Here is a 26,193-nt window from a genome sequence, read left to right on the forward strand (position 1 = left end):
TTATTTTTTCAATCGAAGGTTTCTCTTTTTTTTGCTAATATTTACAACCGACTGTCTTAAAATGTTCTGTCTTGCATATTTAAAACCTTATTCAAATAAAAAAACAACTGATAGAAACAAGTGGTGAAACATTCTTTATTGTTTGGACGTACGCTGTTTGACTTCTGTTTGGGCAGAGCTGATATTTATGTAAATCATACATCCACACAAAAAAAGCAGACATCATTTATACCAACCCCACCACACCAAAAAAAAATTAAAGATCAGAACCGATCTGCTCAGTCAAGATTGGCATTTATGCTTCAGTGGTAACGTAAGCAAAAACAGCTTGCTCATACCTTAAATAAAATTCCACTGGTACACAAATACGATGCACTGATTGGTACGTGCCACTATAACAATGATAAAAATGTACACAGCCAAATAAATTTTACTATAAAAATAGAAATCACATTAAATTATTTTCAAAGAATCCAACCATTTTGATTCTGAGAACATATACCCTGCAACTTAAGAAAAGAAAATATGGATCTTTAGTTTCTACAAAATTTGTTTAACTGCACTCATCAAAACAATTATATATCTAAATATCTAAAGCCTGTTGAACATAATAAAATTATCTTGGTAACGAGAACAGAACAGACATTTCAAAGTTGGTATTTAAACACTTTTTTAGCGTGATCTCAAAAAGTCAATGCGACATTTAAAGTTCCAGTAGCTTTACCATATGACATCTAATCACAGCTACGTGCCACAGAAAGAGCAGGGGAGGTAATTGTTCGGTTTGTGACGCTAATGCTCAGGTATGACGCAGCGAGGCTTTGTAACAGGTGTCAATCTTAGCACTAAGATTACGGTTGTTATTTGAAAGAAAGTGAAATGCAATTACAAAGTAAACAAAGGTGATTCAAATGTACTGCATGCCATGCCTGTGTTATAAATGATGGCTTTTCTGTCTGGTAAACCTTTTCTTTCGTCCAACTATTTTCTTCCTCAGGAATCTCGCTCCAAATTCCCGACAGCTAGTGCAAAACTCGGAAACTTAAGACGTAAAAAAAAAAAAACAGTTTCCTTTTCATCCTTCTGTTTTCCCTCCCATGGAATGCATCACATTAAATCAGTAATAAACTCAACATGTACATAACACAAGCAGCTGACTTTTAAGCTATTTCTGGGATGGATGTGCACCTTTACAGGATGTGTACTCTGTGAGTGGACGGTACTTGAGGCTGTGACAGTAGGTGTCATTATTAACAACATTAGAGTGGAGCTAATTTGTACTTTGTTAGCATTCTGAAAGACGATCTGCTTCCAACCATGTTAGTTGACAGACACCTGCGTGTGTTCTTGCTGCTAGATGTTTGCAGAGTGGATTAGTTTGGTGTTGTATTTGTTCACTAGCCTCATTTCCTTCCTTGTTAAAAACCTTCTCTTACCGTTACATTCATATCTGGATACTGAAACAAGCAATGCACTAAGGCATGTTGGACATAGTGAGGGCGGAAGCGTCGGCACTACGGGGATCTTTCACCCCGATGATGAGATCATTGGTTCTCCGCGTGCCCTCCACCAAGGAGAGAACGTCCATCCGTTCGACTTTGTGTCCTTTTTCCTGGAGCAGCTCCACGTCGTCCTCTAAAAACTCGGCTATAGCAGAGGTAGTTAAAGAGAAAAGAAAAGTTTAGACTTCAGCTTAAGACATTCTTTTCTTGTATAATAAATGTAACATTCACAAAGGGTGTAGCAATCACAACAATCTACTTTGGCAGCGATACAGCAGTAGTTGTTTGCTATAACATTTCATAAGGTTCCAAAACATATCTTTGTGTTATATCATCAGATCATTTTGGGTCTGTTTTTCCATCTGTTGTTACAGTTTTCTGTCTATTTGGCAATGTGTGTTGGATCATTATCCCACCGGAAGACCATATGATGTCCCATTTTCTGTTTTCTGGTATAGTATCCTTGTCTTTCATTTAAAAGTCGCTGGTATTTAAAAGAATCCACGATGTTGAGCTCTCTGACAGGGTGTCAGGAGCTTTTGTAAAAGAAGCAGGTCCACACCAACACAGACCCCCCACCATACTTAACAGTGGTCTATGGTGCACATCCATTGTTGCCAAGAGGCTGAATTTAAGTCTCAGCTGACTAAAGCACATTCCACTTAAAGTCACTGTATAGTTAAAGCTAAAAAAAAAAGCTTTGCATTTGTGACAGTAGAACAGGAAAGACCAGTTGGCGTATGGAAAGCATCTAATGGTTATATGGAGGTGCGGTGAAGCCAATAAGCCGGTTTTTGTGAGGTTTCTTTGACATTTTCCTCATTTATCCTTCTCTCTGTGCAGGGTGGCAAGATAAATATGGGTTCTTGTCCAGCCTGGAGATCAGGTCTATGGGTCTCGCTGACATGTAATGTTTATGTTCCAGAAAAAACAAAATGCATGGATTACTAGAGAGAAGGTCCTAGACTCTGAACTCTGATCAGCTGAAAAAGGTAGATTATAACCGAACATGTTTCAGCGGTTAGCGCAAACCATATTAGGAGGCCTTTAGTCCTCAACGCGGTCGGCCCGGGATCGACTCCGACCCGCGGCGCTTTGCCGCCTTTCTTTGCCCCTCTTCCTGTCAGCTCACTGTCAATAAAACGCGTGCCACTAGAGCCGCAAACACATAAAAACATAAAAAGTTTTGTTTTTTTCCTGCGTCACACTCATCAACGTCACGGGTTAGCTTCGGTGTGAGTGGTTGAAATAGCACGTCGATAAAGATGACAGACAAGTGGCTTATCCAATCATATGCAAGAATTTTTGATAACCCCCAGCCTTCAATAAAGGCAATTCCTATGGCGGTGTCCCAGATGGATGTGAGTGGAGCTAGGCGGAGCGACATGCGTCTGGCTTGAGTCAGGTTAAGTAACTACACAACTGACAGCTGCCGTTTATGTTTGCCAGAGGCAAGCTTCCTTCTTCCAACTGTACTCATCTAATTTTTTGTCCCCAAAGAGTGCATAAGAAAGTGTGTGGCTAAAAGTACAAGCACGGAGAGGAGGGCAATCCGTAACAGTAGCTGTTTAGAGCGAGAGAGGTAAACTAGGGGATAGATTTTTCTGAACACATTAAATTGAACTTGACACTTCATTGAAAAGACTCCATTTATTCCTAATCACATATCATTTTCTCTTTATTTTTGGAAATCTAACTTATCCCGGTATGATACATTAATCCTGCCCTAAAAATTAAACGGCACGCCAATGTTTGCACCCGGCCCGACAAACGAGGAAGTTGGAGGGAAAAACTCACCGTCCACCAGGAGTGTGTTGGGCTCCAGCTGTGGGTGGAGTCTCCCAAAGGCTAAACTGTCACTCATGTTTTTGCGTGAAGAGAGAACATTCATCAGTACCTGTAAAGGAGTAGAGCATTATTGGAACTGTAATAGCAATAAAATACAAATTACTGTTACAGGGCTAGTAGAGAGGACTGTGAAAAGTGCACTAAAAAAATGTAATAACCTGTGTGATGCCGCTCAGAGCTTTCTCTCCGTTGGAAGATCCAACGGCTACGTACGTGCCGCATAGCCCCACAGCTGGTCTCACCGCTGTGGGCATCAGGAAGGACATGGGCCTTTTCCCGGCCTGAATGCTGTTATACTACAGCAAGGAGGAAAGTAATGCAATAGGAGCTATAAGACAATGCAACACACAATTCAGTAAAAAGGTAAATAAAGATGAAGGTTATACACACAGGGTTAGGTAATGAGCTCAGGGTCTTATTAGGCCAAGAAAAGTCGAGGATCTGGCTATTCAGAAGTATTCCTGAAGAAGTCACTATCCCACTGCCAAACGGTTTATTTAGGGAGCTGAAAGAAAGTAAAAGTACCCAAGATCTCAGTTTTGCAACTTTTATAATATCAGTTTTTTTTTTTTTTTTTCAATAAGACGTACCTCACAACTGAAACAATGTGATCGTCTGGGCCCATAACCATGACCTGTGCAGCTGCTGCACCGTCCTCCATCGAAAAGGATGTAGTGTAATGGCTGACAGGGAACGCTTGGGAGTCGCTGATCATCTGCCGGAGTAGGGAAGCCTGCGGTTTACTGGAAGACCAAAGGGAAAGGGTTCTGTACAAATGTCTTATTAAGGGTGAGAAAGATTTACCTTCTTAGACGGTGGATTCATTTCTACCTCAGCATCTTATCAACCGTCTCTGAGACCGAAGTGTTAAACATAGGGTCTCCCAGCCCACTGGCGAGGGCCAATGCTATCTTCACAGCCTGGGAAGGTTAAATAAAACAGGAGGAAGAAAATAAAAATGCATTCATAACGTTCGTTCTTTAGAATTCGGATTTGTTTTTGATTAAAATCTACCTCTGCGATCCAGTGGTAAGTGCCATTTCTGGGTACTTGGCTGGTAATGTTGTAGCCTTCAAGGATGTTGAGCGCAGTGATCAATCCAACCCCTGCATGCGGCGCTGGGGCGGCCATGACATGATGTCCTTCAAAAACACCAACAGATCATAAGACTTCACATGTATTACTTCTGAAGTAAAAAAAGAGACATCTGGAATGATGTTGTTGTGCTGTCACATAATGCTCACGTGCACATGTTTTATTTATACTAAAGATTTAATGATATCAAACAGGAAGAATTCATTCCATTTTTGTCAAACTTGAGAAATGGACATTTAGCCTATTATCAGGATAATCTCGGAAACCCAGAGGAGTGGCAGGAAAAAAGTGATCCAGACCAGGTCGAATCAATGTTGCTCAGGTGGGTATTAATGAACATATACCTTGATAGGTGATTTCCGCTGGCTTTTGGATGACAGTGCTGTAGTTTGCGAAGTCTTCCTCTGTGAGCACGCCGCCTCTTGCTTGCACCTGTTACAAAGCTGGAATTAGGTTTAACACGCCTACATTTACCGTTGTAGAACATATTCTATCAGTGAAAAAAAGCAAGCGAGATGCTGTATAAGCAGTACCTTAGCAAAAAGTAGTTTATTCAAGTGTACTACAATTATACTTATTTCATACCTAAAATGAGCCATTGTACTTGTAGTTTACTTTTTATAAACCATAGTGTATATGCTTAACAATAGTATAGTATAAGACTAAGGAGGCCTACATTAAAAAAAAGGACTTAAGCTTATACTTAAGTATACTTAATAAAATTAACTTCAAGTATACTACTTTTTGCTAAGGGGTACCTTGAATGTCTGTCTGTTAACCAAGACTATTTACCAGGGTTAAATATATCTTCCTGACAAGTTGCAGTGGGAGAATACATTTTCAGGGTGGCGATGAGGAACAAAGTTTTTCCGTGTCCTACATACAACAGTCTGATCTGACCCACTTTAGGATCTGTCAGCAAGCTAAGCTTTTCTTACCGTGTGTGAGAGCTGGACTCACCAAACAGAAAGCTTTCCACCTCATCAGCAACAATAGCGACTGATTTAAGTGATTTCCTTGTTCCTTATTTGCAGATGTTTATCCAGCTGGTAGGGCGGCTGCTTTAATTGAGAACTCAGAAGCAACCAACCCCTATATAAAGGAGGGATGACCCTAAACATCCAGCCAGAGCAACAACGAATGGTTTAGATCAAAGCAGATTTTTTTTTAATTGACATGGTCCAAACCTAAATCCAAATAAATCTGAATATTTTGCCAAGCAGAGTGCGCAGCATTTTTTGTGTCTGGATGTGAAATGCTAGTAGATTTTCTGCAAAAGATGCTTCTGCAAAGTACTGACTCATGGGGCTGTAGACAAATTAATCCCACAATTTTCAGATTTTTATTTTAAAGACAATAAGAAATCTTTTTTTTAACTCTCTTTGGTACGTATTTCATCTCAGGTGTACCGCCATCTGTTCATGAACTGGAGGTCCAGCTTCCTCCAATCCACTAAGGCACATGTAAACCACACAGCGAGCCATTTACTGGGCATAACCTGGACTCTGGAGTATTTCAGCACCTTGTGTTTTCTCTTCCAAACAGCTTCACACCAAGCCAAACGTCACGGCTACCAACAAAGTTGCTAACTTGTTCCATCACCGTGAATGAAGGTTTCTTTTGAAACATTTCATGGCTTCTAACAACAGCAGCTGCTGTGTTTTGGTTCATAGTAACCTAATTCTCAGATTGTGCTCTCCTGCTTTTAAAGTAACCGTGTTTCCCTGCTAATGCAGAAATGTCCTTTGCATAACACGAATCTCTACACTATCAGCAGCTTATCCATCAAAGCTACACAATCAAAAGTGTTATCATTGCTGTATAAACCAGTTCCCAGCTTTAACTTTTTTTCAAAGCATGACCCAACGGATGATTTTAAATGTGTTAAACTGTGCTAAAACAGTTCAAATTCTATACAATTTAACAGAATGTCTGTTTGTGATAATACTGTGTACCCTATAAATTTACAATATGACACAAGTTAATCGTTAATAACAAAATATGCAGCAAAATGAAAGTACAACTAAACCTCTGGGGCTTGCAGGATATTTGGGATTTTGCCTAGACGCTATGAAGAAAACATGACTGCTGAAATAATAAGAGCGAAATCCTTCTTCCTTACTGCTTCCACCATTTCCCGTGCCCGGTCCCCAGTGTAGAACTCTGATATTCCTTTATCTGCCACGGCATCCAAAATGGCAGCTAAATCGGGCCGCTGAGTGAACAGTCCGGAAAGAGGAGCCTGACCGTTGGGGAGGAACAAATCCCGAAATGCATCTGACACATTCTGATTCTTCACTTTATCCAGAGCTTCCGCTGCAAAGGAATAAATGAATAAAAGGGAGAGTCGGATGAGATCACAGCTGAAGTTGGTGTGCCATCACTTTATGTGGAGCGACAGTAAAGACAATTAGTTGCCCCCGGGGTCTGGCATGATAATAACCTATAATTACCTAAGTCATGAGTAACGTTGAATCCATTTCTGGCTACATCTGCTGCCATGGAAACAACATCCTTCCACGGTAACCTAGCAAAACAAAAGAGCAAGTCAACAAACGACCTAATAACTACATGCTAGTAATCCTCAGTTAGTCATTTTAAATTGATAAACCAAGATATGTAGTGCCATAAAATACTGCTTAACAACTGAGGCAACTGTTTTATGATAATAACATAACCGTCAACAATCTGACTACAAAAGACAACGGTTTTGCTCTCAGATCACAGTCAGGTCTAGATTTTTTTTAGATCCTTAAGAGCCTCAATTTGCTGCAGTTATCTTAAAATGTACAAAAATAAATGTAGAATAGAGTTTTGAAAGAATTCACAACAAGGAAAGATAAAACAAATAGAAGAAATGAAAACAGAATGCAAATTTTAATGTCCTGTTACAGATAGAATAGAGAATATTGTTGAATAAGGACCTGCCGTAGAGCTGGTGAGCCTGATGCATCCCACTGAGCATCCCTGGGACTCCCACCAACAACCCTGACTGTAAAGCAACATATAAACATCACGTTAGAGGAAACTTTAAACCTTTATCTGCCCGCTTCTAGCACGATAATAAAAAGATGATAAACGTACGTTAAGGTCGAGGTTTGTGAGCAGAATGTCCTCGCTGATGGCAGACGGTGCCGTCTCTCTGAAGTCAATCACTCGGGTCTCGTTCTTACGGATGTCGTGCACCAACATAACGCCACCACTAAACGTCAAAAGAGAGCGAAGCAGGCATTCAGACAAGGGACAAGCACCACAACAATTTATCAGAGGCAAACCCAGAGCACGCAAAGATTTCACAAACTACAATGTTCCTTAATATTATTTTATGTGAAAAAAAAGCAACAACAACACAGAGCAGCGCATGACTGTGAAGTCAAAAGAACACCATGTTTAGTTTTTTTAAACGTCTAATCTAATTTTGGCCTGATCAATTCTCTGTTCTCTATTTGCCTTGTGGAAAACACGACTTCTGTGGTATTTTGGCTTTCTTTTGGTCTTTCTTTAACAAAGGCCAGATTTTGGGGAGTGCTTGATTAACTAATTGTCCAATCAACAAATTCTCCCACCTGAGCTGTTGCTCTCTGCAGCTTACTTCAGATCCACCATCTTGGCTGCTCTCCGACTAATGCTCCCCTTCCCAGCCGGTCTATTTAGGTGGGCGGCTTTTTTGCGGTTGTGCAATACTCATTCAATATTCAGAAGATGGACTACACAGCACGGAGTCAGATGTTAAAAGCTTAGCATGATGTTTTGTAGCTTAAAAAGTATTTAAACCTCTACCCAACTTTGTCATCGGCATGTCTGCTTTGTTCCTTGGTCTTAAATCATCCAGCTGTTTCTTTAATGTTCTCTAAAAAAAATTAAAAAAAATCTCTGAGGCCTTCACAGAGCAGCTGGGTTCATGCTATAACCACTGTACTTTCTTTTGCTAACAAGGTGACTTCGAAAGGTTATTTGTTACACTGGATTTGATGTATTAGTGTCAGAGAAACAGGAGATGAATGCAAATGCACACCCACCCACGTTTTTGGATTTTTATTTTTCAAAGTGCACACACGCACACAAATTACTATAAACCCTCGATTTCTTCCACCTGAAGACAAGATCTTCCTTTTTTTTTATCTTTTGCACACTATAATGTGAAAAAAACTGTAATCTTTGTTCAATGTCTGTTGTTTGTTATGTGTACTCTTAGCCGGAGAGTCCAAAAAGACGCTGTGACAATAAAAAATCTTCAAACTCTTTGAAACAAGGTCTGCAGTATAACATGAGAAACTATAAAATGATTAATGGGTTTTAATGTTTCTGTAAGGCACGGCCCTTTCTCATAACTCACCCCCCAAGGCCAGAGGTGTGAGGGTGGACAATTCCCAAACAGAGAGCGGCAGCGATGGCAGCATCCACACTGGACCCCTGCTTTCCCAAAACGTCAAACCCGAGAGATGTGCACTGAGCCACATCCGTCACCACCGCCCCCTGGTTAAAGACCTTAAAACACAAAAGGACAACAAAGCTGAAGGAAGCCTCTTCAGCACACCTTTATTTTGAAAGCGCTTACATGGGCGTAGGCCAACACAGGGCATTAAGCCATAATCTGATAATTAATCGTTTGAGAGAAGCAGAAGTGTTGCAACGTGGCTCCCGTCGACATACCAGGAAGTAGCAACAGACCAGTACCTGTGGATCGCCAAAGTAGATCTGCATGATGAGGGCCACGGTGACCCCTGTGGCGAAGGTGAGACAGGCCGTGATTATGACGGTCAGCCCGTCCCGCTGACAGGCGCAGTCCTCGGTGAAAGGGTCAACGGTGGTCTCCCGCAGGGAGGCAACGTCATGGCTGGCCAAGTCGGAAGCCGAGGAGGGGAGACGCTGCAGGCGAGCCGACTTCAGGAACAGATCTGGGTCTGGGAGGAGAAAAGTGTAAATCAGAGGCGGGCGGAAGAGAGGAGAGCAAAAAGGATGCAGATTTTACCTCTGAATCAGGACAGCATGCGGTGAAATTAGACACGTGTGGCGGATTTATTCAACCACAGATTTAAATAAACAGGCCAGATAAGCTCGTCTTCACACACTCCCCCAGCACAGAGTTTAGGAAGCATTGTTTGTTTTTTGCATAATGACTCCTGAGTCTACATGACCAACCTGTGTCTTGCTCACTCAGGACGTTGTCGTCCTCTCTGCGGGACTTCAGGGTGTTTTCTCCAGACACGCCATCGTCCTCTGGCAGCCTGGGGAAGCTGGTGATGCTCATGTAGTCCACCGGAGAGTAGGCGCTCCCCAAGGTTGTCTCTGGGTTGGCATCCTTATCGGCCGGGCTGCCGCCGTGGTAGGCTGCCACGGCCTCTGGAGCAGGGCTGTTGTGCATGACTTGCAGGGGGGGGATCCTCTTCTCACGTCTGCTTCCTCAAGCTTTCAATTATAGGCCCGGAAACCCATGGCTGCTGAAAAAAACGCGAGCGAAGAAAAAAACGACAAACGTGGGGTTGTTCTCTTTTTTTTGATGTGCCGCTGATGTTTTGCTGCGATGCAGAACAAATCCGGATCCAGCAGTTTCTCTCCCCCCTTTATATATAAATATATATATCCTGGTTAAACTCGCAGTTCTCCTGCAGGGATTTGCTGGTTCGTGTGCGCCTTTAAGATCGCTGCAGCTGGGACCTGGCTGGGGAACACCTCATCGGGCCAAAGCACACGCGTGTAGCTCCGATGATGGTGCATTTTCTTCCACCTGAAGACAACAACAACAAACCAATGCAGATTGACTAGTTTTACATAATCGGGCTTCCTTGAAACGGCTGTGACGAGCTCCGTCTCATTTTAAAAAAAACTTAACACGTAAACCAAATATTGACATATCGAAACACGTTTCCTGGAAAAGCCAGGCAATGAACAGGTTTGTTATTATAAGAAACAACCGCGTTATTATTACCTGTTATAACTCTCCGATTGGATTGCTGTTTATTTACCACGCAGCCGCCAGCTAGCGCGTCTCTCTGCGTATACGGCTTCTAATAACATCACCGTGAGATAATAATGCCTACCTTTGTGGTGAAATTCATGTTGTTCGTACAGAAGCGTTCCCAGGCGGCGTTATGTGGGGCTTTTAAACCGGACAGGTGAGGAAGGAGGACGGAGTCATCACAGCGACCGGAGAGAGTCCGCAGACACGAAGCTCGCTTCCTGTTGAGTGTCGGGATTTATTAGGGTTAAATGCCGGAGTTTAAACATATAGTTTAAAAAAATAATGATAATTTTAGTATGGCTAAAAGAGCAAATTGGGAAGCCTTGAATGTGTTGCCGTCCTCATTGGACCGCAAATATCCTTCAACCTCCTTCGCCACACCAATGTCAGACTTACTTCAGTGGAAGAAGTTCCGGCCTGGATTGTCGGATGAAATCTGGGTTCCTGAAAAGGCAGAAAATCCTCCAGCTATTCACACATCTCTATCAATACAGCAACCAGAGGGGGAAACTCGCCCCCTGAGCCATCCTGGACTGGCTCCCTATCGGTATTGGTGAACTGGAAAGAGTGGATAAACAGGTCTTAGCAGGTGCTTAAACCTGCTCAGCTGTGAACCCTCCCATCTAATTTGGCCTATTTGTCCTCCGCCGCCAACTGAAAACTGGGGAAAGACGTAGAAAGTCTCAAATGTCAGAGTCTATGGTTACTTTCTCTAGTTTTTTTTTTTTTTTTTTTTTTTTTTTTTTTGGTATACTATTTGTCACGGGTGGCGGCTCTAGAGGCTTTTTGCCCAGGAAGGCAACCCAACATTGGGCGCCCCAAGGCAAAAAGGTGGAAAATGGCCCCCTGTATGGCAGGACTTTTGTGCATTAATATCCTTGTGCTGGGTGTAAGTACTCTAAGAAAATATAACTGTACACTGCCGGGGCTGATGACACTGAAGTTGCTATAATTAAAAGGTACTTTGTTTAATTATTTTTAAAGGCGCCTGGGCTGAATTTGAACTTTTTTTTTTTCTGAGTTATTTTACATGTTCAAACTGTTCAGGCCTCATTCTACACTGAACATGTACAGTGCTGGGCACATATATTAGCATTTTTGTGTATGTTCTATTGCCCCATTTCCCTTTTTTAGGTAGGGAGACCATTTTTACTATCAAACGAAGATAGCAGAAGTGTGATTTTCAGATTATGACTTAATTTAATTATTGGTTGAACCACATTCAGTGACAATAACTGCTATCAAGCAGCTTTGATAATTGGCAATTACTTTAAAAAAAAAAACAATTTAGAGGTATTTCTGTTGTCCTTTTGTTTCTCATTTTTTTCAAAATTATTTTAATTCAGCCCTATTAAAGGATTGTTGAGAATAAATGGCCTGTTTAAATCCATACCATGCCATCTCTGTTGACTTAAGTCCACAGGGTGCTATTTCATGTCTCAACATATATTTCATCTAAATTAATATAGATAAATAAATAAATAAAGACACACGTCTGTATTTATTTCATTTTTAAAACCTAGCATCTCCTTAACACCTAGCATCTCCTCCTTAGCATCTCCTGTTTTCATGTGGACAACTACAGGTTGCTACATTAATCGCCTGTTATTAATGTTTCATTTGCACACTTATTTAAAGAACATTTTATTTGTATTAATTTTCATAAAACTTTCTTTGGTTTGCTTATAAAATTTCTCATTTTCTATAAGCAAACTTGGAAGCAGAAGGATGAGCTCATCTAGGGCGCTGTTAAGGCAATAATAGCCACTGGCAACATTATACCATTAAACCCAGACATGCTTTTCCAGACATGGTCAAACAAAGTGCATACTGTTGACTGGGTGCTTATTTTAGTATAATTGTGTTTGTTTTCATGATTCCTGTAGTGAGTTTTGTTGTGTACACCATTTTAAGTCAGTGTTACACACAAGAACACACCACCCACATCCACAGACAATATTTGCACTTGTTCACCACACCCGTCTGGTCACCTCATGTGGGTTCATCCCATGACCTTTTCCTGTACTTTCACCATGTTATCTCCAACAATATAGGCAGAACCAGCCTTTTATTGTACGAGGGGTAAAGCAGAATTTGATTTGGGGGTCTAGTTCCAGTTAAGAGCCCACATACCAGCTATCCACACCAGCGTTAAGATCAACTCTTTTAAATAGTCCAAATTGGATTGTTTGCATGTTGTGGATTTACCTCTCTATGTTTCATGATTTACTAGTAACACAACAATTGTATTGACCATCTTGCAGAATTTGTTTTCCTTTACCCTAAACTTAGAAATTTTGCATCATTTACAATAAAAACGCAGTAAATAAGTTATGGATGCAGCTCTTGCTGAAGCTTATTTCTGTGACTAACGGTCTGAGAGTCACTCTTGGACATCAAATCCAAGAAAGGGTGTAATGTTTATTTATAGGTCAGTAAATACCATTTTGACCATGTGAAGATTCGAGAATAAATTAAATAAATTCTAATTTATGCTCCTGATTCATGCTTTTAAGCATATGTTGCACAATCATTGCAGACAGACAAAGAATGGTTAAAAGTGCAAGACAACTCTGACTTTTATGGTTTTTGTTTGTTTGCTTTAGTGTGTGTGTGTGTGTGTGTGTGCGTGTGTTCATAGCAAGATTCATCTTCTTCAACCATTCATAAGAACTACAAGAACTTTGATTTTGTTTGTTTCCAATTAAATATATTGAAGATCACATTATAGCAGGAGAGAAGACGTCAGCTGTTTTTGACAATTTTTTTCAAACTTTGTCTAAAATAATGTTAGATGTACATATGATCTATTGAAATATTAAATAAGTGAGCTTTCTCACTCTCAATTTTGTTTTTCTTAGAATCAGAACATATAATGTATGACTTCGTTCATTGATTATGTTTATGTTCGGAAATTAACACCAGAGTCCCATATTAAAATAATCACACAGTATTCAGGTCTTAACCTGAGCATTTATTGTTGTTGTTACTGTTTTTATATATGTATATAGATTTTTTTTCACTGAGGGTGCCTGAATGGATGCAGAAAAATCCCATCCATTGATCTTTGCATAGGTTTTGTCTGTCAGTGGATGAGTCAGTACATCACAAAAACCATGCAGAAATAGTGAAAAGGCACAATCACCATAAATATCAGATACACCAAATGTCTATTTTTTAATAGATTTCTCATTTTTTTTAATGAACGAGGGAGGGGTTGTACCAACTCTGGTGCAATAGGGGCAAATCCTCCCGAGTATTTTCAAGCTGCCATTTTTTTCAGGGCACAACATAAAACAGGAAAACACCTCCCAGACATTCAATGCCTTTTTGTTTAAAACACCCATATTGTTAAACAACTTCTAATAGCTATATGGAAAAATACAAGCATGTCCATGTTTTTTTTCTTAATGCAGTACATTTCATTTCTTTTCATATATAGAAACTATTTGTCTTCTGCCTCTTTTCGTCCAGATCGCTCACATTATCTCACGTCCATCCACCGCCAGTTTTCAAGAGCATTCACGCTATGCCTGACACCTTGATAAAAATCAGACCGAACACGCAGAAAACATGTTTCATTTTGAATGATGAGGGAGGGGAGAAAAAAAAAGACAAAAATAACGAGAATAGAAAACATTTTCAGCTGCAGAGTCATCTGTGTTGGTTCTGCACACACTTGTGATCTTTCATTATTATTTTGTTTCTAGAACAGATGACCATGATCTACCTCTCAGGCACAGAATAGGTGCTGGAATACTGTGGATGGTAATAAAGACATCACTTCATGTTTGTGTGTGGGATTGCAACCTCAAATGCTCTGCTTTATGGAGGACATAAATGATGACATCATGCTCATCTTCAAAGCAAACAAACAAAACAAAAAAACAAACAAACAAAAAAAAAACAGGATAGTATTCTTTTTTTATATATATATATTTTGAGTGCACAGACTTTTTCTTTCATAGGATCAAAGCCACAAGTGGAAACAGAAAAGGTACAAGAGCAAAAAAATAAAATAAAATAATCAATCAACCAATCAATCAACCAATCAATCAAAACACTAACCACAAACTTATCCGCAGACATTTTTCTCTTGAACACGCCAAGCAGAGCTGTAATTTCTACGTCATTGTCGCTGTGACGTCATTGTCATTCATGCAGCAGGTGCTGTGCGGCACCGCCCTCTGGGGGCCAGGCGTCGCCTATGGCACATTAACTCAGTTTGGTGCTGTTTTGCGGGTTATTCTCTTTCTGCCCCCCTCAGTCCCATCTGGACGCGATGTCGTGGACTCAAGTCCTGAGAGGCTTTGACATCTATAACAGATAGTTGTAAATTATTTCTATTTACAAGAGAAATAAATGACCAACATTTACGTTTTTTTTTGTTTGTTTGTCGTTTTTTTGTTGTTTTTTTGTGTATTTCCTCTGTTTAGGAAAGATCCTACTAATTCAGCGTGCCAATACACCTTCTCACACATCAGGACCCAAGACAAAAAGAAAAAAGGTTGACAAAATTAAAAACAGAATAGGAACCCCCACCACCCCAACCCCCCCCCCAAAACAAGCACACAGCACACTGCTAAAACTTTTACCCACACAATATCTGACAGTGCAAACATACATCCATGTCTTAAAATAATTTACAAACATTAGTATACACTTCAGCACCATTGTTTAATATTTGTTGAATACATATCAGTAAGCGAGTTCATAAAAGTGGACGATGTCAGAGCTGGATGTGCAAGCAACAAAAGGGCAGGACCTTTATGGAGTGCTTGGTGGAGAGATGTTGCATGTTTATGTACTGAATGATGCAAGTTTTTGCTCTGTGGCATTTAGGAAGCTGTTGTTTCTCTTTTTTTTTTCTTAATAAGGCGCCTTGCAAAGATATTCATGCGCATTTAACTTTTTCACATTTTGCCACGTGGCCACCACAAACCTCAGGATTTTTGATTGGGATTCTGTGAAATAGACGATCACAAAGTAGAGCACGATGGATAAATGGTTTTATACATTTCTTATGAATAAAAAATCTGAAGAGGGAGACATTTTCCATATTGTCTTTACTCTGATATCCAAAGCAACAAATTGCCTCCAGAAGTCTTCTAATTAGTAAACAGAGCCTATTTGTATGTAATCTCCTCTCAGTATAAATCTAGCAGGCCTCAGAACGTGGTTAGAGAAAATCAGTGAGGAAACAGCATCATGAAAACCAAGGAGCACACCAGATAAGGCTGGGGATAAAGTTAAGACATTTAAACCATGGCTAGATTATAAAACATCCCAAGTTTTTAAAATCACATGGAGCACTGTTCTCACCGTCCATTTAAATATGGAAAGGGAATGGCAGAACTTCAAACCAATGGACATGGATCTCCAACTAAACCAACAGGCCAGGTAAGAAGAAGCCTAGACTGCCACCTTATCATGAGCCTGATTGGTAATGTGGGAGAATCCGCTGAAAGGACGACTCTTAGTGGTGTTTTCTGCATATCTGATATTTACTGAAAAAGGGCTACAATGTGGAATTATTAAAAGAAACCTATAGCAGGTCCTGTTTGCCTTGTTTGTCTATATTGCCAGAAGCCATACAAGGGACACTGCAAAAGGTGTGGAAGAGCATGTTCTGGTCAAATGATACTAAAAATGTAATGTTTTGGCTTGCATGCAAAATCTTGAGTGCAGCAGAAGATTAACAAGAGCACACAATTCTTGCCGTGAAACATGGCAATGGTAACATCAAGCTGCAAAACCTATTTTCTTTAGCAGGACACAGAAGCTGAGCAGTTAATGGGCAGATGGACGTAGCTAAACCAGGATAATCCTAACCAATTGTTAGCGAGTGGTGACCTAGTGCTTAGAGCGGTGTGCTTGTGTTCTGAGGAGGCTGAATGTATCTGGTTTGAATCCCGCAGACTGCCACTATGGGTCCCTGAGCAAGACCCTTAACCCCAGGTTGCAGGGGTTAAGGGTCTTGCTGTGTTGCTTCTGCTCATTGCTACCTAAAGGATGGGTTAGATCCATTTCACAATTATATAAAACTTTGTGTTGGACTCTCACACAAACCCCCGTTAAAAAAAGACTTGTAAGCTTGTGGTGGTAATGTGACAAAAATCTAAGAAAGTTCAATGGTTATCAATATTTTTGCAAGACATTGTAGATCACCTTTTTCAAGTAACTTCCATAATTATGTGGATAATTTCAACACACGCCACATGTTGCTGTTAATCGTGTCGAAAGTGTGCCGGGTCTCCATTGAGAATTCATTTTGTTGACTTTAAAAGCAAAATCTCTTCATCTGACTGTGCACGAACAGTTTTATTTTCTATCTTGGCAGAACGTTGCAAAAGAAACAGCTGTGGTTCTCAGATCAAATAGGATGAAATCAATGTTAACAAAACAAAATAAAGAGTTTCCTTCAATAGTGCTTTTCCCTTACCATAACTCTCGCAACCTTGTAACCCAGAGGCAAACCTCAAATCTCTGAATTCTCACCGGCTGCTCTGAGGGTAAACCACATTTTTTTCTAAAACCATATTCCCAGCGATTCCTTTTTACTCTTTAGTCTGTTTTGCACATACTCGCACCATCTCCTACATGCTGTCGCCTTCCTCACAAGGCAGAGAAGAGAAATCATTGTTTCCTCTGCTGACGCGCTTCCTAGTAAAGCAACTTCGCAGGGGAAACCAACTTGTGCTGATTTCTTTCCCCTTTTCGCCCAACGGTGTCTTCGTCCGCCTTTTCTGAGCAAAACTAAATGAATTAAAATCATCAGCATGTTTTATCGATGTGCCATGAAAAGTATGTTCGCCCAGTCAGAATATAAGAGAAGCGGCTATTTCGGTCTTATTTCACTCTGTTTGATGACAATAACACAGTATCGTGGTTTTCGAGAGAACAGAAATAAAACTCACGTCTTTAAAACATATAAAGAAAATTAAGATAACTCAACTATTGCCATTTTTTCAGGTAATATTACAACTACATATAGCTTGAAAAGTTACTTTATTTTTATTTGTTTTTTTTTAATTCTGGTGGACAATAAAGGGGGCAAGCATGATCGTTTACGAAGGGTCTACATCGAGCACCTGCTTTCTCACTGCAGATTGGGTGAAAAAGCGCCAGGGTGAATCATTATTTTGCTGGACCTCTTTTAAAAAGAGAAAAAAATCTGGCATATTGTACGAAGCTGGAAGCTGAAAATGGGTGGACATGTTTAACAATGTTGGACTCAGCACTACGAATGCCCCCAGAGTAAACGAAGCCCCCCCCCCCCCCACTCCCCTTTAATTTTGACGGTGAGCTTAGTGACAGACATTACGCTTGCTGGGCTGGTGAAGGAAGGTGCTTCTGGCGTGAGAAGCGTGACGAGGGACCTGCTCCCTCACGCGGTTTTGGCGTTGGATGTGGCCGCGGCTCAGATGGCGGCGCTCCACGCGAGCCTTGTAACGCTGGACCCTGGCCACCTGGGTGACCTTGGCCAAAGCCCCTGCTTGGGCAGCTGCTCCACGGCTCACCCTGGTGGGCATAGTGCTGCGGGTGGCTGGCGGAGCCGCTGGTTCAGTCGCTCTGCTGCAAATAGGAAGTTGCAGGTTTCTCATTAGCTACTAGAGCACATGAAGATGAAATATCGTGTAGATAAAAAAACAAATGTATTCTTACCTTGCACTGCTAGCTAGGCTGACAAGGCTCTCCTCCCCCACCACAGACAGGTTGCCGCTGGAGAGCATGGACAGGTTGTTGGGGGAGACGTACACAGACATGCTGGGGTGCTCTATGAGCAGGTCCTCCATGGGGCTGGCCTCTGCCGTGGCTCCCTCTGCAGTGAAACAGGGGGGAGGGGTGACAAACCAGCTCTCATCCATGCAGCCTCTCTCCGAGCCTGACCTGCTGGCACCCCCACAGTCACTCCCAGAGCCTGGAGACATTGACGGGGTGGAGGAGGGGGTGGACAGTCTGACCCGTCTCGGTAGGCTTACAGGCGTGGTGGCCCCTAAGTGTGGTGGACTAGCGCTTGGGCAAGACAGGGGCTCCGATGGTACCGCTGGACCCCGTGTCAGACCTTTATGTGGCCTGCGACGCTTATGAGGCAGATGGGGCGTGGAGGCCGGGCATTCAGTCCTTGTTTGCGTGTTTTGGTGATCTGATAGTTTACTGTCGGGCAACGCCTGTGCAGTCAGCGGGGTCCCCGTCTCATCTTCCACCTGCATCATGCAGTCAGAGTCTTTTAAGCACAGGGCGCAGATGAGATCAGGAATGGGAAAGCCCATAAAAGGCAGGGGGAGGATTTTGCAAAAAGTTTTTTTTTTTTTTTTTTTTTTGCAAATGTGGCAAAGATTTTAAAAGGCCATGCGGGACGTAGGGGATCATTTTAGAGGGACCACATACGCACGCGCACACATACCGATGTGAGATATATAAGGGTGTTTAAAAAAAATTTGAAGAGGGGGGGAAAAAAGAAGGGGTAAGGAAACACAAAACATAAAGGAGTCACATCGTTAGTTGTGTTGACCCGCTAAGGTTGTGATGATGTCTGTGACCTAATGTTTTCATTCTGCTCAGAGGTACTTTAGATGAGCCCTGGATCAGGTAGCCTTTCATACCCACATCTTGCCATTTCATACCTTTAAACAAACTGGTCTGTATTGACAAACCATTCCAGCTAAGTATATTTTTCTTTTTAGTTAAGCATTTCAATTATGGGGTCAGATATTTAAGAATACTTAAACCTCATCAATTTCTAATTTAATTTAAACTTTGTAACAGTCCAAATGCATAAAATACAAGGAACCAAGACATAAATGACTTGAAAAATGTGCATAAAAGTTAAAAAATAAGTATAATTTAATCCATTATTATCACGATTGTTATCATTTTATTAGCTAAAATATTATAATGAAAATATTACTCCCTATTTCCATTGATTGGTGTCCTGATAACCCATTTTGACAACTTAACTCTAATGAAATATGTCTGTTTAGGGCCCCTGATTAAATCCAAAGTAACTGAGCACCCCTTGATGGTCTACTATCAGACACATAAACACATCTCCTTGCATTAATCAATGAGTAGATTATAGAAAATTACTTTGTGGCTTCGGTTGTCAAGGCTGGCAAAAAACTTATTTTTCTTTTTATACAGGCAAGGAATAGCTTTATGGTTGATACGTAACATCATGTGGCAGGGGGGTTCCTTTTCCTTTTTATCCCCCCAAAATCAGGTAGAAAATAACCAAAACTGCAAAAATATGAAATGGCAAAGGGACAAAATGATTTGGCGTTTCTGATTAGTGCTTGGCTCCAAAACAAGTTTTCTTTTTCAGTGGCTAGTTTGTCAACATTCCATCGTGACCAAAGTGGAAGTAGCTGAGGATGTGCTTTCGTTTACTGACAGACAGCATTTTTGTCATAGCAGCCATTTGGTGGTATGCCACGCCCAGACTGATTCTACACCCTCCATCATCCCCATTTACCTTTCAGGAAAATATTACTAACATTATAGAAAGGCAAGGAGAAGGCCAACGTCTCTCATTTCATAACACACATCCTAATCACACCATCAGGCATAACATTGTGACCACCTCTCTTACATCGTAATGTTCTACCTTTTGCTGGACTCCATCAGGCCTCTGAAGGTTTACTGCTGTATCTGGCAGCAAGAGCCTAGCAGCAGGTCCTTCAGGTGCTATAGGCTGTGAGGTGGGGCCTCCACGGATTGGACTTTTATGTCCAGTACTTCCCACCGAATGCTTGGTTGGTAAGAGGAATTTGAATGCCAAATGGAAACCTCAGACTTATTGATGTGATCCTTAAACTTTTCCTGGACCATTTATGGTTTGTGACAGGGAGTATTATCTTTTTGAAAGAGAACTCACTGTGTGGAAACACTGTTTCCACCCTGACTGATCTGTAGCTTTGCAGCTCCATTAGCAACATTTGAGAAGCAATTAGAGCTACAGTTTGTTAGATTGGATCACACGGGCATCAGCATGTTGGTTGCCGGTTCACCAGCACTCCTTCCTTCAAACATGATTGGTACTGACCCCTGCGGACTGGGATCACCAAGCACCAGCTGTCTATCACAATTTGGCCCTTGCAGAACTCAAATCCTCACACTTTCTCACCCAATAACAGGCGCTATTATGAAATGACTTCACTTGTGGGTGGTCATAACGTTATCCCTGATCGGTGTATTTCCCCTCCCATCCATCCCTGAACACTTGGACTCACCAGACAGGTTGACGAGCATCCAGCCCTCCTCGTCGGCCTCCGTCACACATGGATTGGGTCCCTTGAGATCAGCTGCCACCTCCTCCACCTCCCCAAACAACAGGTTGCTAAGACGCTGAAACATTGCTGCTTGTATCGTCAGTTTTTTATGCCTATGATGTGCTATAAGCTGTCCACAAAGAAAAATGATGTAATAGCTGCCTTTTTTTTTTTGTATTTATCAGTGTAATAGTAGTTGCGTAATGCTGATCTTCTGCCTGATGTTCTTGTTTCCACTTAAAGCCCTGTGCTTGATCTTGGATTGACAAATCAAGGCGGGACGGACTTCTTTAGTGCAAATGTAAGGTTTCACTTGGTTTCGGACAAAGGCCTGGTGAGAAGGAGAGAGAGAAAAAGGAAAAAAATCATTAGTTGGTGCAACCGGTAAATTTTAAGAGTGTGCCTGAGACGCAAATAAAATGTGTACGATTGCGCAGTGCAGTATACTAAACGATGTTTATAAGCTGGTAGTTAGTGTCACATTCCGTTCTTTTCTAAGGTCACAAACATCGGTGTAATTTGTATAAAATTTAATTCTCTCAAAGTGCATCAGTAAAATTAAACATCAGTCTTTAAATCATCATTTGGCATAATGCCATCTAGACATATTTAGTTCAGTATAGATAATTTTTTTTTTTTAAAGGTTTGGGAAATTAAAATGACCCCTTTTACCTCCACCACAAAATAAACATATTTATCTCAATCAAACAGCTGACACGTCCAAATTTAAGCTAAAATGTCAACAGTCTTTTAATGTGATTCCATTTAAAAATCAAACTATTTCATAACAAAATGCTCCAGGACGATTTATTGCAGTAATAGGACTCCCTTCTCCACAATGGTTTGCACATAACTATTGATTTTGACATCCTTGCAGTCTTTATAAATTTGATGTCAAGTTTGCTCAGATATGCAAGCGTAAAATACAAGTTTTCAGGTGCATATTAAATGTTGGACGGCACATGTTTAAGGCCTATACTGTGAAGTGCGTTAACAAACCTGTAAGGAAAACAAGAAGCAAAAGTCATTTATGAGGAAAGAAATTATTCATTAAGCAACAAGCACACAGACAATGAAAAAGCTCCCTTCCCCCCAAAGCATCTAGTTAACCAATGAGCACAGTTTCAGGACAGATGGACAAGCCAGAGAAGAGGAGGGGGATGAAAGTAGGTAATACAAAAGAGACTCTTGCACCCACGAGCACAGACTGCACACATGTTCAAATCCAAAGCAAACGAGAAATGTGGCAACGACAGCTGAGGCAAAGGACAAGTACCCAACCTACATGTGAACATGATGATGTAATATTAAGCAATAGATATAAACAGTTTGTCATGTCAACCTTTACATGGTCGAAGGCCAAAACTGTGTGACTGCGGGTCAAACAAATACCACACCCAATTTCCCTGCACAGATGAGATATATTTTACCTCAGTAGACTACAGCTTGAAAATCCATCACTAGTTTATTGTTGTGAAGATTTATTGCTCAATAATAACTCATTTCACTTACATATTCTTAGTAATAACTTATGTTTCTCAAATAATGAAACCATAAAGCTGCTTCTCGATAGATAAAAACATAAATATGCATGGTTGCCAGGTGTTGCAAGGTATAGGGCCACACTGAAAATAATTCAGAGAAGACTTTAAATAAATTCAGCTACACAACCTTACAAAGTGGGAAGACTCTGATCTCAATTACCTAGGGTAAAAATGCAATCTACAGGTTGTTCATGATGCACTTCCCTCATAAAGACCTCTTTTATTCATTAGGAGTTTGTAAAAGTGAACTTGGATGTATCTCACTGCCTTAAGAATAGTAATTAATAGGCCTACTGCATGAAGTAAAAGACAGCACATTTCTATAATTTATGTTGTATATAGTATTGGAACATTTCCTAAAGAATTACAAACACCGCATTAACAACTATACACATTTATTGATGCTATTGATATATTAATAGAAAAACATTTAGCTGAAAAATTGCAGGTCGGTATCTCACTGTTACTTTGCAGGGCTTTTGGTCCTCTAAAGTATCTCTACTCCTAGCTTTATCACATATCTTTAGTGGGTTTTGTATTGCAGATGATAATTTTCCCATGGCTTCAGTTACAGAGAATTAAGCATTGTTATATATTAATTGTATACAGCAACAAATATGTAAGTGTATAGTCACATTCCTGACCACAGACCACAGTGTCTAGGTTATGGAAATTTAGTGCAAATTGTCCATTGTCATCACGTGTATGAGATTTCTCACGCTAGTGCAATGCTGATGCATGACCGAGACAAAATATCCTGGTGCAAAATAAATGCAGAAGTGAAAATTAGTGAAGGGGAAAAAGGATCGGCATCTATCCCATCTTATAAATGTTTTGCACGATGCATGTATAGATGAAATTTGTCTGAGGAGGGCGCCAAAACTAGCTTTAGCCCAGGGGCCCACATCCTCCTAAATTCGGCCCTGGCTTTATCTTTTGATCTTTTGATTTATCTTTATCTATTATGCTATAAATGGTACATTTGGCAAAAAGTTTTACGCCGGATGCCCTTCCTGACGCAAGCGTCTGCATTTTTCTTGGCTTTGGACCGGCACAAACAGGATACAAGAAACTGTGCCCCCTATGGAGGCTGCGTTTGTCTGTAATGTTACACATGGAGCAACAAATGGTGACGATTAAAAAAAATCGAATCGAGATATTGAGGTAAAACATAGAAATAGTAGATGTCCTATTATCAAATGTATAAATAGGCCTATCTCCAAATGAGACTTCCTCCGAGAGAGAGGAGAGGAGAGGAGCGCGATGGGCGGAGCTCTGCACCGGGAAAACAAGAACCCTCTGACGTCACGCCGCGTCACGGACGTTGACGCAGAAGCTCCAGTCCATTTTGTGACCAAAGGCGAAAAAGAAAAATAGGTCTCAACAGCAAACATGTATCGAAACGCAAGACGGTGTATATATATTTCCTGTCGTCCCTGTCTGGTCTGCATTTACAGCAGAGCCATCCGAGCGCAGGTCTCCTGCTCGTCCCTGGAGCCCGTGAGATAACTACGCTTATGTAAAGACGCCGCTGCCTGCAGCGCCAATATTTGCACAGAATATGACAAAGACGTGCCGGCGATGATGTTTTCGAGGTAAACAAACCAGCTAGGCGGGGAGAATTCGCGACTCTGAGTGCGAGTGGTATTCAGGTTAAACATGAATTATCCGCGTAAGCTCCACAGCCGAAGGGTCACAGCAATGACAGCTGTGGCTCAGCTGCACTGTACGGAGCGCATCGACTGGATCAGGGTCCTGGCAACACAATGGACCGCTCTTTGCACTGAATAACAGTTTTTTTTTGCACACGAAAAAAGAAGAAGAAGGAGAAGAATAGAAAAAAACCTGGCGGTGTCCCCGGGCCACAAAACTCGGCAAAAAAAAAAAAAAAATGTAATAAATAACAAGCCGTCAACATCCGCCATCGATCCCGCATCAGCATTTGGTGCAGTTTGCAAAACAAGGGCTGCTGGCTGAGCGCCGACATAGGCTACAGTCAGGGCAAAAGTAATCGTTTTCTTAGCAATATATGCGCTCCAATCGGCCGTATTTACGCCTTTTTTAATCCTCGCTTATACCGCCTCCGCATTTATTCATGTCCTAATAATAGATCATCGCAGTTATAACTCGCTGCAGACAGAAATAGCCTACAGTACGGGTCATAAAGACGAATACGTTATAACTACAATGTCATTGTATTTTATGGCAGAGGACTAGGCGTAATCGATGCCCTAAATACGGCTAAAAAAAGGGCTGGCTTCAAAATATGCTGTCTAAGATCCATACCCAGACACAAAAGACTCTAGATATATTTAGGATAAATAAAAAGGAATACGGCTACTTACCTGCCTTTGAGTTCAAGTTGTAAACGAGGTGTCAAAAACACAGTAGAAACGACAACTCTTAAAGCATAGCTTTAGATATAGCCTTTATGTGAGGTAGTTAAAACACTAATATACAAAAATAAAAAAGGCTTTCTTCTCAGAAGAAGGGCTTCGTGTAAAAAATTTACACTGAGGACTTCAGATCATAACATCTGCAGCTTCCTCCTCTCCTTTTTTTTCCCCCTCCTTTGCTGCAGATTTTCCTGTTTATTGCTGCCTTCCAGCTGATCCTCGGATCAGAATGTAGAAGCGTACAAAACAGCTGATTGTGAGATCACAGCGTGTAGGCCACGCCCTTTCCACGCCCACCAGAAAGCGAAGCGGCCAATCAGAATATTACACCCGATAGGAGCCGAGTCCTCTAAGCAACAAGGGGTCAGGTGGGGGCTGGGCGGGATGGAGCTGTCAACCCGAACCCAGATGGAAGTGGAGACCGATCCCAGATCAGCTTCCAGGTTCCAGCTGCTCTGTTGTTGGAAAGCAGGGCTGGGGGAGGGTAAACTGATCCAGAGTCTGCTCAGCATGAAGCTAAAGCTCTAAAGGCAGCAAAATGATTTAAGTTTCAACTTGATATTTTATAAAAATAAATAAATAATAATAATAATAATCATATCTTACATTGAGATAGATGGGGCTACAGCATGTAAATCAAAGAAATCTGGAATAAAATTTGACTCCATGTTTGTGTTATTCTTTATTGTTTAATCACATGCAAATTCATAGCCTAACACCGGATTACCCAATCCTATTTGCATGTTCTTATCTGGCACCGCACTGATCAAGATGATCATTAACTGAAAGAAATGTATGCCTCAAAATATTCAAATGAGTAAACAGCCACAGTGCAGACAGTACAGGGGTTCTCCTTTTTTTTCCTCACCTGCTTGAATTTTAAATGGAAATGGTCGTTTTTTCCCCCCTCCCCACAGCTTCACACTGTATAGCTACCACCCAGTCATATTGGCTTTTTATGAATGCAGTATCCGAGTGTCCAATGAGATTTCTGGGTTTTTGTTATAAACCCCTGGTGGTGTCTTGTCCTTCCTGCAGTCTCCACTTACCTTCTCAGTAATGTTCCACATTATGCAATGGGGCGAAGCATCACATAACTGCACAAATTCACAAACGGGTGTGTATGTAGGCAAATAAATAGCTGTTTTTTTTTTTAAATAACACATAGCATTGCACATAATCACCAAGAATGTTCACAGCTTGCTTGTTTTCACACATGTTCACTTACACATACTGGTGTATGTTAGAGCGTGCTGGGGGCTGCACAGTTATGGAGTTGTTGTGCACTGGTAGACATTGCAGCATAAATAAATAAATAGATAAAATAATAATAATGAAAAGTTCAGGGTTTGAATTATGAAAAAGTTCAGGGGCTTTTATGTTTTACAGGTTCTCCTTCTGCATGCGTGGATTCTCTCCAGGTGCTCTTGTTTCCTCCCCCACTATTGAATATAAAGCATGCAATTAAGTTTAATGGTCTCTCTAAATTAATTTTGTGAGATGTCTGGGGTGTTCCCCTGCTGTGCTGTGTGGGTGAAAAAAAAATGAGCTCCACACTTGCAATTATTAAAAGGA

The 26,193-nt window shown here is 41.0% G+C and overlaps 2 protein-coding genes across 4 annotated transcripts; both read right to left on the bottom strand.

The window, feature by feature from the left end:
* Window positions 1–1,028: 1,028 nt before the first annotated feature.
* LOC105926086 (glutathione hydrolase 7) lies at window positions 1,029–11,128 on the bottom strand. The gene is made up of 17 exons (XM_021316301.2): window positions 10,804–11,128; window positions 10,487–10,625; window positions 9,588–10,173; window positions 9,123–9,349; window positions 8,782–8,933; window positions 7,530–7,647; window positions 7,370–7,437; window positions 6,899–6,972; window positions 6,568–6,761; window positions 4,790–4,877; window positions 4,365–4,492; window positions 4,182–4,270; window positions 3,941–4,093; window positions 3,741–3,855; window positions 3,509–3,646; window positions 3,300–3,399; window positions 1,029–1,647 (listed from the first exon to the last, which is right to left on the bottom strand). The coding sequence occupies exons 3-17, from the start codon at window positions 9,808–9,810 to the stop codon at window positions 1,475–1,477; spliced, it is 2,040 nt and encodes a 679-aa protein (XP_021171976.2). The 5' UTR covers window positions 9,811–10,173; window positions 10,487–10,625; window positions 10,804–11,128; the 3' UTR covers window positions 1,029–1,474.
* A 2,252-nt stretch (window positions 11,129–13,380) lies between these two features.
* LOC105926106 (tumor protein p53-inducible nuclear protein 2) lies at window positions 13,381–24,863 on the bottom strand. Of its 3 annotated transcripts, none has more exons than XM_036132785.1 (5): window positions 24,568–24,863; window positions 20,640–21,009; window positions 18,073–18,634; window positions 15,583–17,982; window positions 13,381–15,533 (listed from the first exon to the last, which is right to left on the bottom strand). In XM_036132785.1, the coding sequence occupies exons 2-4, from the start codon at window positions 20,761–20,763 to the stop codon at window positions 17,715–17,717; spliced, it is 954 nt and encodes a 317-aa protein (XP_035988678.1). In that variant the 5' UTR covers window positions 20,764–21,009; window positions 24,568–24,863; the 3' UTR covers window positions 13,381–15,533; window positions 15,583–17,714. The 3 variants fall into 3 exon arrangements, with proteins under 3 accessions (XP_035988678.1, XP_035988679.1, XP_012717761.2); XM_036132786.1 differs by having other exon boundaries at window positions 18,073–18,229; window positions 24,568–24,857; XM_012862307.3 differs by having other exon boundaries at window positions 13,381–17,982.
* Window positions 24,864–26,193: the final 1,330 nt, after the last annotated feature.

Source organism: Fundulus heteroclitus, unplaced genomic scaffold (genome assembly GCF_011125445.2).
Source record: "Fundulus heteroclitus isolate FHET01 unplaced genomic scaffold, MU-UCD_Fhet_4.1 scaffold_54, whole genome shotgun sequence".
Lineage (NCBI taxonomy): Eukaryota > Metazoa > Chordata > Actinopteri > Cyprinodontiformes > Fundulidae > Fundulus > Fundulus heteroclitus.